We start from the raw sequence: 12828 nt of genomic DNA on the forward strand, positions 1-12828 counted from the left end.
TATTTTCAGTGCCAAAAAAGAAACAAAATGCACAATAAACAAAGTTAAAGATGAATTTGACTGATAGAATTATTATTGTTTTTCAAATTTTCTATAGATATCGCAATAATATCGTTACCGTGATTAATAATACCTTTGGCCACAATTATTGCGTAGTGAAAACCTGACATCATGACAGCTATAGTGTGGACACATACAGGAAAAAGAGTTCTAAAATCAGACTTTTTTTTACACATCTGAGGAATATTTCACATTTACATGACTTCAAAAATGTATCTGCTCAATCATCAACTCATAATAAATGCCATCTGGCATTAATGACTACATTCCCAAACAACCAACCAGCCTTCTGCTGAAAAGTACAGATCTCATCTTTACTATTGTGTTATATAAATCTGAATCTGACTAATGTGTACTTACTCCAATTATGATAGCCAGGCAAATATATTCACCATAATTTGTCAAAACCCTCCTAGATACACTAACCTACCTATGTACAGTTAAACAGCCTGAAGGAACGGTAATCAGGTCAGCAGAACCAATGACATCAGTCAAACCAGGGTTTGAAGTGTAGAGGAAAATAGTTGGCACACTCGTAGCCATGGTGCAAAACAATTAATTCAATAATTTACCAACGTTACGATATGAGAGTCTTCTCCAGGGTATTGAGAGATAACAAACAACACCACAGGCATTAAATAGACAGAGGTGTGTTCAGTCATGGGGAGGAGTGTCCTCAATCACATCTACAAACTATGGGAAGAGCACAGAGCTACCTGATTCATTAGGGCATGTAAAAAACACATTAGATAGATAAAAGAACTTAGGTTGTACAGTCATTAAAAAGGTCTTAATATCAGACAAGCTAAGTATCTAGGGTGCAGCCTTATACAGACACACAACATCAGAAACCTGGGCTTTAAACCCCCCTAACTCAAAGATTTGTCCTTCAGTATGTAGACCTGATCTTCCTATTTCAACATGTAATTCATCAGCAGTGATGCCTAAAAGGTTCAGACTTCAATGAGAGGACAAAGTGTCACATGACCATGTCAGCAGTTTGTCTGTCCTGCTGTAGCCCTGTTGGCTCAAGAGGTGATGTTGTGTGGCTGAAACAAAACCCTGCACATGGGCGTTCAAAAAACTTTCTCCACAAATTAATTCCAATATTAAACATTTCTTTTGTCATGTTTTGACCTGGCAGCCAAACAAACATACTTCTACTGAGTTTAGGTATCTCAAGTCATTTCCTACTTGATTGCCGGATTCATAATAGTAAATTCCCAGAAAGAGACGAGTAACACTTAAGTCACACAGTTTCTAAGCATCACAAGCGTGTGATTATGGCTGGGATGATTCTGTGGGATCACACTGCCTCCTTGTGTCTCCTTATATATTGCAATATAGAGTCAGCTAGATTAGAAAGGTGGCAAAGGCTGCAGAACAACTTGGAAATGTTATTAACAAAGTGGGATTTTCACTCTTCTAGCTGTAATATCTAGTCAAACCAAATACTTTGGACGTTCATGTAGCAGTGGTTCAACTGCAACATAGATTTGGAGGGTCGTACTAAAAAATAAATCAATTGTTATGGACTTGAATTAAGTACAATTCATTTGATTACTCAATTAAAATTAAGATTTCCAATTGTTTAAATATTACTATATGCATGTCAACCAACGTCTGGTTAATGAACAAACTAATTATAATCATTTGCAATTAGCCAAGCGTGAGATGATGGAAAAACTATCTTCTATCATGTTTAAACTGTCACCATTATCATCAAAAACTCATTTAATAGTGACCTGAGATATCACTGGAAGGGAGCTTTAACTTCAGCTAACTGAGCACTGTTTTGAGTTATTGTAATGACTTGCAGCATCTTTGTAACAAATATAGCGTTCAACAGCGACTACTGAAATAAGTCAATTAGTTCACACAAAATTAACCAATTATATTATACAATATATATATATATTTTATTATCTATCAATGCATTTTGCCTGTTCGATGTAGAAAGTAAAAACGATTTGCCAGTTAAAGAGACATTTCCTTTGCTTGGTGGAATAATTTGTTCTTTGCTGCTCGCCAGCAAAGTTAGAAATGTTCCCAATTTTGGATTCCATTCATCACGATTTAATACAGAACATTTGAGCAAGTAATGAAAAAATAATCCCAGAACACATTCACTTATTTCAAAATATTGTTCAAATATTATTATCACACAAAACTGAACATAAGAGTAAATTTAAGAAAACAAGCAGCTTTTAAAGAGATGTTAATTTTAAATTTAAATTTTAAAGAGATGAAGAGGGGTGATTGATGACTGGTCAAAGATCTACAGTGTTTCAATCTTGAGGTCAATGTAGCATGGTGGTCAAATACTATGTTAAAACTGCCATGTGTGAGTTGTGGGGGGGAAGAAAGGGAAGGAAGGAGGAATCAACTTCATGATTGGCAATAAAGATGCAAATTGCATAAAAAACTATTATTTAAAAAAAGCTTAAGGGCACAATGAGTAGGAGTATCTAAAGAGAACCTGCCCTCTGCTTGTATTTTATTATTTTGCTGTGTACAGGATGATTCAGGGCGTCAAGCTCTATAAAACTCCGAGAGGACAAAGTTCGTTCCAAAACAAGAGTGAATCTGGAGATGGCTTTTAATCCGCTGGCGAGGAACTTAAACATTAACCGTGTTGTTCAGGGGGGCGTCTACTGGTGTCGGAGGAGGAGAGGCCAACTTTGAATGTTTTGTTTAAAAACTGCAACATCCTACTCTGCCTTTAAAGTATACCTACCTAAACTGACACCATCAGCTGTGAGCTGTGCTCGCCTGACCCAGATCGTCACATTTTCAATTTTTCCGCATTCAATGACAGGTATTTATATGGAAAAAGCTAAAGGTTTCTAGATGTAGAGCTGCAACGATTAATCGATTTTATGAATTAGTTGCCACTTGTGAAATTAATCGGCAACTATTTTGATAATTAATCGGTTTGAGTATGTCATTAGGGGGAAAAAAGTGTGAATTCTCTGATTTCAGCTTCTTAAATGTGAATATTTTCTGGTTTGTTTACTCCTCTATGACAGTAAACTGAATATCTCTGGACAAAACAAGACATCTGAGGACGTCATCTTGGGCTTTGGGAAACACTGATCGACATTTTTCACCATTTTCTGACATTTTATAGACCAAACAACTAATCTATTAATCTAGAAAATAATCGACAGATTAATCGACAATGAAAATAATCGTTAGTTGCAGCCCTATCTCAATGCAAAGAATAGTCAGTCAGTTGTTCAGTGTGTTGTCAGTAGACGATTCCATGTCTCTAAACAGCTACAAGAGTGAAGACTGGCTGCGTCACGGTAGCTGCACAAGCCACTAACCTCAATGATAAACATGCAACTTGATCTTGAGAGATTGAGAGCTGCAAGATTTGTCCCTAATAGTCAACAAGTATTGTTACAGTCAAGACTCCCAACCACAGAAGAATTCAACAAAAGGTTAAATGTCCAACTTTGGGGAAATCAAGGAAAGTTTTGTGTGAATCAAGTCTGAATCTACAAAATTGCATCAGTAGTAACAGCTACTAGAGCCCCTGAGGAAACTATGAAGCCACATCCTTGGCCTCATGTTACCCTACATAAATGATTCCAGGGAATTCCACACAGAGAGGTAGCCTAAACAGATTTTATATTTGCAAAAAAAAAAAGACAGCACCGGAAGAGGATCAGTACTCTCTGTCAGCAGACACCCCGAGTTTAGGTATTGGAATCGGTATCAGGTGAGGAAAAAGTTGGATGGTGCATCCCTTGTAGCAGTCAAGACAAGACATGTTGTAGTTTTTATGCTTTTAATCAACATTTCTTGACACTAAATGGTGTCTAAATTACCAGGTTTTGTTGTGAAGGCTCCTATGTGATCACAATACAAACTGTCATCTTTCCAGTGACGTGGTCAACAGTAAGTCCTGCGTTGAGACAGTAATGCTCAGACCTCGGAGAAGGACACTTAAAGACGCCCAACACCAACAATGCAACAGATTAAAGCTCTGAAACACAGTGTTTTTGTTTAACAGCATGCAGGTCAGTCCGAGTCCTAAAGACAAGAAGGAAGCCATAAAAAAGATCTCACTCCTCCACATACCTGAGCGTCAGTAAATCCCAGTCACATCGTCCAGGAAAGGCATATTTAAATCTAAAAAAACTCACATTCAGATCAGCACTGTGTTCTTTTATTGTATCCCCTTGATATCCCATTTGTGAGAAGATGGCAACTGCCTCCAAAATGATAGAATTTCCAAAACCGCTTGCTCAGAGAATGGGCATATCCAGGGGCAACTGGTCCAGCTCAAAAGAAGAGAAGAGGTCAGTGATGCCCTCATCCTCAGCCAGGCTAAGGAGGTACTCCTCCGCACCGAGAGAGAAAGCTAGCGGTGGAGTGAGGCTGACAAAGCTCTGTTGATCTTCAGAGGGGGGCTGGAGGGAGGTGTGCACGGGGGAGACGGGGGTGACAGTAACCGGTGATGAGTGTTGTGTCGGCTCGGACGGCGGGGTGGAGATACTACCGATTCCCGAAGTACGGATTGCATTGTCTGGAAAGATAATGAGAGTGTGGGTAAGGGGACATGGGGAAAGAAAAAAGATGAGCAGTGAACGTTTAAAAACCCAAAACAAATGTGCGCCAACAATCAAAAAGTAGGGTTTAGGGCTGCACGAAACTATTATTTTTTAATCGATTAATGTAAGGATTATTTTTTTCGATTTGTCGATTAATCCAACGACTAATTTATCCATTATTCTGAAGATTATTTTATTAATTCCAGATTAACATAACAATTCATTTACCCCAAATAAATATCAAAACAAACAAATGTAACAAGATAATAGAAGCTATATGTCAGATGCCTGATCAGAAAAATACTGGTCGGCAAATCCAAAAGGTCAGTGTGTGACACAGTGTGTGACCCTTTCCCTGAACTGGAGAATCAGTATTTTTACTTAAGTACTTGGTCATGACATGGATTTACTTAATCACTGGAGTAACAAGCAGTTAGGATAATCACTGGCAAATGTAGTTTTGCATCAGTGTGGGGCAAGGGAAATACCTGAAACGACTTGTTGGAACCATTTTCTCACTCATACATGGCCGTTAAAGTACAGAGAAAATGTGAAACAATCAAATAACTTCATTATATGATGCATGGTATACCATTATGTTACCATAACCGCAGCTAGGGCTGCTCCAAAATCATGATCACAATTATTTACGTCAACATTGAGATGACTATTATTTAACAAGATTACTAATTGACTTTGGAAACATCATGCATTTAGAAAGAACATTTTGTAGCCTACATTTTCCATCCGGTGCACTTTGAGAGCTAAATTAAGAGGCTAGATCTATGAAGACCTTTGTACTGTTGTAAACAATTTGATCATAAACACATTGATTGTATGGATATGAATGGTGATGACTCTGCAAAAAAAGTCACACCAACAAAGCATGGCAAACGAAACGGGGTCGACATCGCATAACTGAGGACAGTACAGCCCAGCTGACAGTCGTGCCGGGAGCAGGGAGAGAGGGCACAGCGGGCGAGGGGTGCTGTAAAGCGCCACCTTCGACCCGGGTCTTTCCAAGCTGACCTAGAGCTGGTCACGGCACACCACCACGAAGGAAATACGCCCGGAGAGGGCCAGCCAGCACCAGGGAGAGTTCCCACGAGGGGATCCTCACACATCGAGCGGTTATCACTGATGCACCCAGAGCGGGTCGAAAGCACACCACTGTAAAGGAAACGGATTCGCTGGACTTATAAACACAAGAAAAAACAAGAGCATTATTGCGAAAGGGAATGCGATACAATAACCATTTTGTGTTGATTTTCTGTGGGTTTTCATAATTGTTGGAAGCCAAAATCGGAATTGTAATTCGGTTAATTGCACAGCCCTAACAGCAGCAGTGCAGAAATTACTTTTAACATCGGGGACAAAGAAGCAACATTTAGAAAATCCATTTTTAAGTGACTACTACTAACAAAGAACATGTACCGTCTTGACGAAACCGCTCCGGGATGCTTTTGCTTCTTGAAGTGTTTGTGCATAACAGCTGTAAGCTGTTGCTGTGATAAGCCATTTATGCAGAGATTACAGAGCACCACATTGTTGGGTCTCTGTCTAAACTTCTTCACACTTTAGGGGATCATGGGTGAGGTTTCTTAGCTGCAACTTGTTCTCCGGGAGAGTGCATGCTTTGACTGGACGCAGCCATTCTTGCGATGTGCCAACACATGTTATGCAAATCGACATATTTTTGTAATCGATGACGTCAATGAATTGCTCTAATAGGGTTAGAACTATATACAGTATCTCACAAGGTTCCTGTGTGGGCCCATGGGTAGTTGCCTCATTCTCTGTGGCAACAAAGTACCATTTAACAAGAGCAACCTGTTTGAATGGGATGTTTAAGTGTGAGACTCACCATTGGAAGACATCTGGACGAAGGACGAGTAAGGCACGAGGGGGGTGTAGTTGTTCCCATTGGCGGACGAGTTTAAGTGGCTGCCATTGTCCACAGAGCCGTCCGTGGCTTCCATAGGGACGGGGTCATCAGAGCAGAGGAACACCTCGATGGGCCCTTGAGTGCTGCTGAGGTGGACCTGGAGGCTCTGAGCACAGCGGGAGGAGACGGAGTGCTTCTATTAAACGGTCTCTGAATATCAGCTGGCAGTAGACACTTACAGTGAACGGTATCTTGGGAGGATGTGGCAAGAACATCATTTAATTTCGGCCAATGCTGCATCAGTAAAAACCAAAGCAATTAACCACCCTGTTTTGTTTGAATCTGGTTTCAAGTCTAAATGTTTAGTTTCATCGCAACAAAAGAATGTAATTAACCGATGTGTTGAAAAATGTACCTCTTCTGGGTGAGGCACCTCCAGTTTTGTCTCTGCGGGGGCTTTGATCACGATCACAGTCTGTTCTTTCAAGCTGGGAATCCTTTGGACATCATCGTAAGTCAAATAGGCAAATGTGATCCTCAAGGTTAAGGAATACAGTGGATGTGTTTGTATTCAGCTGAGGGATATATACTCAGTGACTACACGTAAAATTCACATCAGAAGCAACACACTGGTATTGGTATCGACTACTAAATATCTGGTATCGGGACATCCCCAGCTCCATCCGATGCACACTAAAACAAAAATGCTGTTGGTTTGGACTGGCACATAATGCTAGTTGGGGCACACCCTTTTGGCCTAACTGAATTTGGGTCACAACAACAACAGCAGCACAATAATGAAGCTGAAATTACAATGAAAGGATATCTCTGAGTGTTCTGGTTCTCACACAGCTGGTGAACCTGCCGCGTGCAGTTCTGGATCATCTCGTCCAGCCTCCTCTCCTCCTCGACGAGAGCGTTTAGCTCTTGATCTATGTTTAGGTTCACTTTACCGCCCCTGTGAACACACATCCGAGCAGCAAACACAGGGATTAACATCACAACAAACACAACAGTTAAGACATCAAACTTTACTGATCATGAGGAAATTAAGAATAAGAAGAATGAGAAAAACAAGAATGCTGATTGTACATAGAATAAAACAGTCAATAAATGAAGATCTAAATTCTGAACGCCAAATATCCATCAGCAGCTGTTACCATCTTTAAAAAGGTAGCATAATTTACCAGTCTTAAAATACACATATAATAATGTATAGATGGACGTAACATTTGCTAAATATTGAATCATTCTCAACAAAACACACTAACAACGCTAAAGCAGCCATTATGTGCATATACAGTATGTGTTGTACAACAAGTTCTTTTCCACTCATACTTACAGCCACTCGACGAAGTTTTTGGACTTCTTTTTGATGAGCTGGATCCCTTCCAGGACATTGGTGACGTCGTAGACGCGTCTCTTAGGGGCGTTGAGCTCCTGGGCGACTACGTTTAGGTCCAACACCCCGTCGGCGGAGCGGTTCAGCATATCCGCAAACCTCTGCGTCAAGAAACCGAGCGAGGTGTCGTAGCGTGACCTCTCGAACAGGGACTTGCACGCTACGGGATGGGTGGAGGGAGCTGGGAAAACAAGTGAGGATTGAGAATTAGTTTGATTTGTGATGACTCCTTTTAAGATTCTTTAATAATTCCTATATCCCTTCTTATGTGGCGGCATTCACACAAGATCCAGCGTTGCGGCGATTCTCCGCAGGGTTGTGCGGTGGTCTTGGAGAGTCACTTTAATGACCCATTAACTGTGACGATTAAAGGTCCAATATGTTATATATTTACTGTGATAAATCAGAAAATGACCATGATATGTCATGTGAGATTAAGGAAACATGCTGAATTGAAATACTGGCTTCTCCGACAACAATACTACAGCCAGTATATTCTCCTTTGAAATTTCTGTTACGGTTCGGAACGTCTGCTTTTGTTTTGGATTGGCACTCAAACAGCCTTCTGCAGCTATGGAAGCAAGTAAACAAACAAACTGAATCAACATAGATTAGCTTCTACCCGACCTGAAAGGCCTCGACACATTTGTCTGTGGTCCGTGTGCAGCTGGGTTATCAGGGCAGCGAGTATTTGAGACACACAGACGATGAAGTTATTAAAACTACTGCTGACTACTTTTCCGCCGCAGGGCGCTGCGTTTCTTCTGGCACCGCCTGCAGCCGCAACCCAAACGCACTATATATATATATATATATAGATATACTATATGCCTTCTAACATTTGCCATTCTTCAGTTGTCACTGAGAAGAATAAGGAGTAGGTTACCCTATGATTTCAAAGTTCCAAGACAATATGATAAAAGAAACTGATTTGTCATCATAAAATTGCCTAATTTCATTTCAAACTGAATACTCAGTGAGACAGACTTTAGGAAAAGTTATGAAAATAAATAGCAGAACCATAATTCAGCAGTACGGAAGAAGAAAAAGTGTATGGGCAACCTCTAGGAGTTGATGTGATGAACACATTCAGGGTCTCCAGAAAAACAGATCAAACTAAATGCAACTTGGAAAAACCCTAGACTACAAGTACTTGACAAACAACACTGAAGTGGTGCTGCATAAAGCACATAGAGAATCAAGTGAATTTTGAGCTGCTGGATACAGCGCACAAATGTAAACCCAGCTCACCAGGCCATTTAACTCACCACCATTTTGGAGAATGTGTGAGACTCCAGCAAAACATCACTTCAACAATGACAGTTTGACAAAAAAACTGCAGAGCGCAGGCTGGTATCTACCACTTCTTGTTTCTCAGCACTGGAACATTGTCTATCAAAAAAATCGTACAAGTCACAATAAAGTCTTACAGTGTGTTCCAATCCACGTACTTCCGGAAGTACACTTCAATGTAGTGCACTATGTGCACTTTGTACTGACTTGAGTAGTGCGGGAATTTCAACGGGTTAGGGTCGTCTCAAATCGAATACCCTGCGGCGCGCTTACCGGAAATGAGGATCGCAACATTTCATCGCGGTTCGCTACCCACCAAAATATCTTCTTCTTCTTCTGGGTTTTATGGCAGATGGTATCCTTTTGTTGCTTTGCTGCTTCCTTCAGGTTTTACCCGTCCACTACCCGCCAAAATATCTGCCTGCTTTGTTGATCAAGAATACACAGAAAACTAAAGCAAAGTGGAAATTACGTTTCCAACGTCGTCGCCTACGCCTACGATGTGTCCTCCTGTTGGCTGAAAATGCACCGGTATGTTTACGTATTGTATTGTTTTATTCTGTTATCTACGTAGCCCATAGACATCTATAAGGTACGTTGTTCAGCACCGCAAAAGCTCATGCATCATTTGCTGCCATTTTCACATGTTTGAATAGTGGACGTGGTCCCGCCCCTTCCGCTACGTAGCCAAGATATCAACAATTGAGTGTGAAAGGTGTCCAGCGTTCCACACTCAACGATTTGACCGTTTTGAGTACAACATCCGGGTACTTCGAGTGCACTGCATTTTGCCATACTTGCCAACGCACTTATGCACTGAAAATAGTTAGTGTAAGTACTGAAGTACGTGGATTGGAACACAGTGTTACCCTTTCCTCCTGCTGTGTGTGACAGAGAGGCCATCGGCTTCTTGGCTTTGGTGGTCCAGCAGCCACCATCCTGAAGGTCCTGGGGGTCACCGGTTTCCAGCTCCAGCTCCAGTCTTCTCTTTGCCTGAGTGAAAGAGAAAGCAGCATGTACATTTAAAAATGCTTTGTATTCCAAATATCATGCAACTTAACACTTTAGATTGTATTATCTCATTGAATCATGTGGCTCACATGGGCAGCCATTTTGGACTATAATACATTATAAACTTGTCATGAACCCATTGGATTCACTTGGGATTTATTCTGCATGTAAATTAGAAGCAATGCATGTGTCTCTGCATTAAATATGATGTTCATGTTGCCATCTGGAGCTGGTTAATCCTCGTTATGTAGGATTATCATTAACCTGGGAGTTGGGACAGAAGCTAGCTTCCCTCAGCAGTCAGTGTGTTGAAGCTAGTTGGATCAACATCTCCCCATCCCCCTCCCACGCTCACCCAAAGGCCTACCACTAGTCTGCTTCTGGCAGTAATTAACACAGTGCAGTTCACAGTCACCTCCTTACCAATGTGTTCCTGCAGAAACTCGACTGCTACGGAGGGTTGTCAGCGTGTGCGGCTACTCGAAGAGCAAAGTGTGCAGAAGTATGTCCCGACAAGGCGCGGTGTGATGCCTCAGCAGCAAGGTAAAACAAGAAGTAAAGCTACCGGAAATACATTAATGTAGCCCGAGCTTCACACAATCACCTTCAAAATAAGAGTGTCCAATTTAAACAAGTTGTGTCCATCTGTCTATAAGACAATCCTCATCAGGAAATTAAGGTGCGACATTATTATATCCATAGCATAAAAAGCATGGACTGTATATAAAGATGGACGACAGGTCTCCACTTCCTCCAACTATACCCAAAGTGAAGCCTTTTGTTATACAAACATCAGCATTATTATGCAATATATTCAATACAGGATTTACTTTTAAAAAAACATAACATACCCCCACACACCCACTCGTTCTCTCTCAACTTTTCCCTTTCTTACAGGGCCAAAATCAATATACAGCTTCACTGTATTAATCATACAAATTGAACAGTTAAATGGCACCTCTAACAAAATGAAGATACACATAAACAGAAAATAAATATATAGAAAATAAATACAAATATTTTCAAAAACAAGAGTCCATTCCCTTCTGTGGGTCTACCACTATTGTGAATTTTTACGTATCCTATCTTAATTATTCCTACTGTAGAAGCTCACCAATATCACTACTTTTTATGAAATCATTAAATAATTTCCATATTTCCTCATAAACACCCAGTTTGTTTTTCAAGGTATATGTTATTCTCTCCATTGACATACATTGTGCCATATGTTTATTCCAAGCGCCCATTGTAAGCAATCATTCGTTTTGCCTGCAATATAGCTAAAATCAATACATTTACATTCTTTGGTTCTCAGATTGAGATCTGATGGGTACAAATATAGCAATATCATGGGGGGGAGCTGCCATCTTGAGATTTTTACATCATTATGTGCCACTGGTGTGGCTTCACTTTGGGGGCGCTGTCATGTGGTCCATCTTTATATACTGTCTATGCATAAAACGCAAGCTAGTATGTATCAATAAACATTAATACAGACTTATACTGGCCTAATTACAGGGAGTGGACATTTTCTTGTTTTATTTTTAAGGAGGCTATTGTTTATTCTAGTATTGTTTCCCACAAAAACACCTTCCACAATACGTGTTAAGCTTCCATTAAGAGCTGTATTTCACACATGCTGTTATGCGCCCTCTGCTACTGAAGCAGTAGCTGTTTTTTATTCCCTCTCTGTTTACTTTGAATGACAATTTGCCATTTTATTCTGAAGACAGATTTAGCGCTTCCGTTATCAACCCGCGTAACGTTCGCGTACTTGACGCAGCTCAGTAAAGTTGCCTTTCGAGTTACCAATGCTGCTAATGTCACTGAGAAAATACATAGCCCTCACGTTATGTTAACGGGTTGCTAATTTGACAAACCACACATGAAGCTAGATATATGTTACCAAGCGTACAACACCATTTGACACATGAAACCATCAAGAGCTCGGAATGGTTAATAACAATAAACACGTCCAGACGTGTTATTACATGACTATAACGTGACGTTTTTGAACGTTACATTAACTGATAAGAAATCCAGATGGAATGGGTGATGACGTGTGTAAATAAACAGTGACGTAACCAAGCTAATGTGGGATTTTACCCAGCAACCACCAGGCTTATCAGCATTCAATGTAACGTTAACGTTACTATGCAAATTAACCCAGCTCCCCACTAATGTTGCGTTTGGTTAATTCTGCAGTTACAATTCTTTGGTTAATTCATTAACTTACCTGTACTCGTTCGAGCTGAGAGGTCTGCCCGGTTCCGGTTGTTGAGGGTCCGGGGATGCACCGTCAGCGTACTTGTAATCGTCAGAGCCCTCCGAAAACAAGGAAACCCCTTTTTCTCATCTTGTCCCGTACTGACTGATACCAGTCGTATCATTTCTCCCGCTTGTGCAAGATATATCAGCTCGTATCCATCTCTATACAATTTAAATATCTCCATTAATAACGCAGATAATTACTATTTTAGGTGACAAAGAGCCCAACGCTGTCACACGACAGGATATTCTACGCGCGAAACTCAGATTCCCCGGCACAGCTTTGAACCACATTTGCATGTGAACTCCTATTGGCCCATCACGCTGTGTACGTACTACGTAGCTCC

The 12828-nt window shown here is 40.6% G+C and overlaps 1 protein-coding gene across 2 annotated transcripts; it reads right to left on the minus strand.

The window, feature by feature from the left end:
- Window positions 1-3842: 3842 nt before the first annotated feature.
- On the minus strand, window positions 3843-12750 carry e2f3 (E2F transcription factor 3). 2 transcript variants are annotated; one of them, XM_037795274.1, is made up of 7 exons: window positions 12450-12750; window positions 10072-10195; window positions 7850-8090; window positions 7334-7465; window positions 6923-7037; window positions 6487-6673; window positions 3843-4597 (listed from the first exon to the last, which is right to left on the minus strand). In XM_037795274.1, exons 2-7 carry the CDS (start codon window positions 10103-10105, stop codon window positions 4317-4319), a joined length of 990 nt encoding a protein of 329 aa, XP_037651202.1. In that variant the 5' UTR covers window positions 10106-10195; window positions 12450-12750; the 3' UTR covers window positions 3843-4316. The 2 variants fall into 2 exon arrangements, with proteins under 2 accessions (XP_037651202.1, XP_037651200.1); XM_037795272.1 differs by lacking the exon at window positions 12450-12750 and adding an exon at window positions 10637-10786.
- Window positions 12751-12828: the final 78 nt, after the last annotated feature.

This window comes from Sebastes umbrosus, chromosome 15 (assembly GCF_015220745.1).
Source record: "Sebastes umbrosus isolate fSebUmb1 chromosome 15, fSebUmb1.pri, whole genome shotgun sequence".
Lineage (NCBI taxonomy): Eukaryota > Metazoa > Chordata > Actinopteri > Perciformes > Sebastidae > Sebastes > Sebastes umbrosus.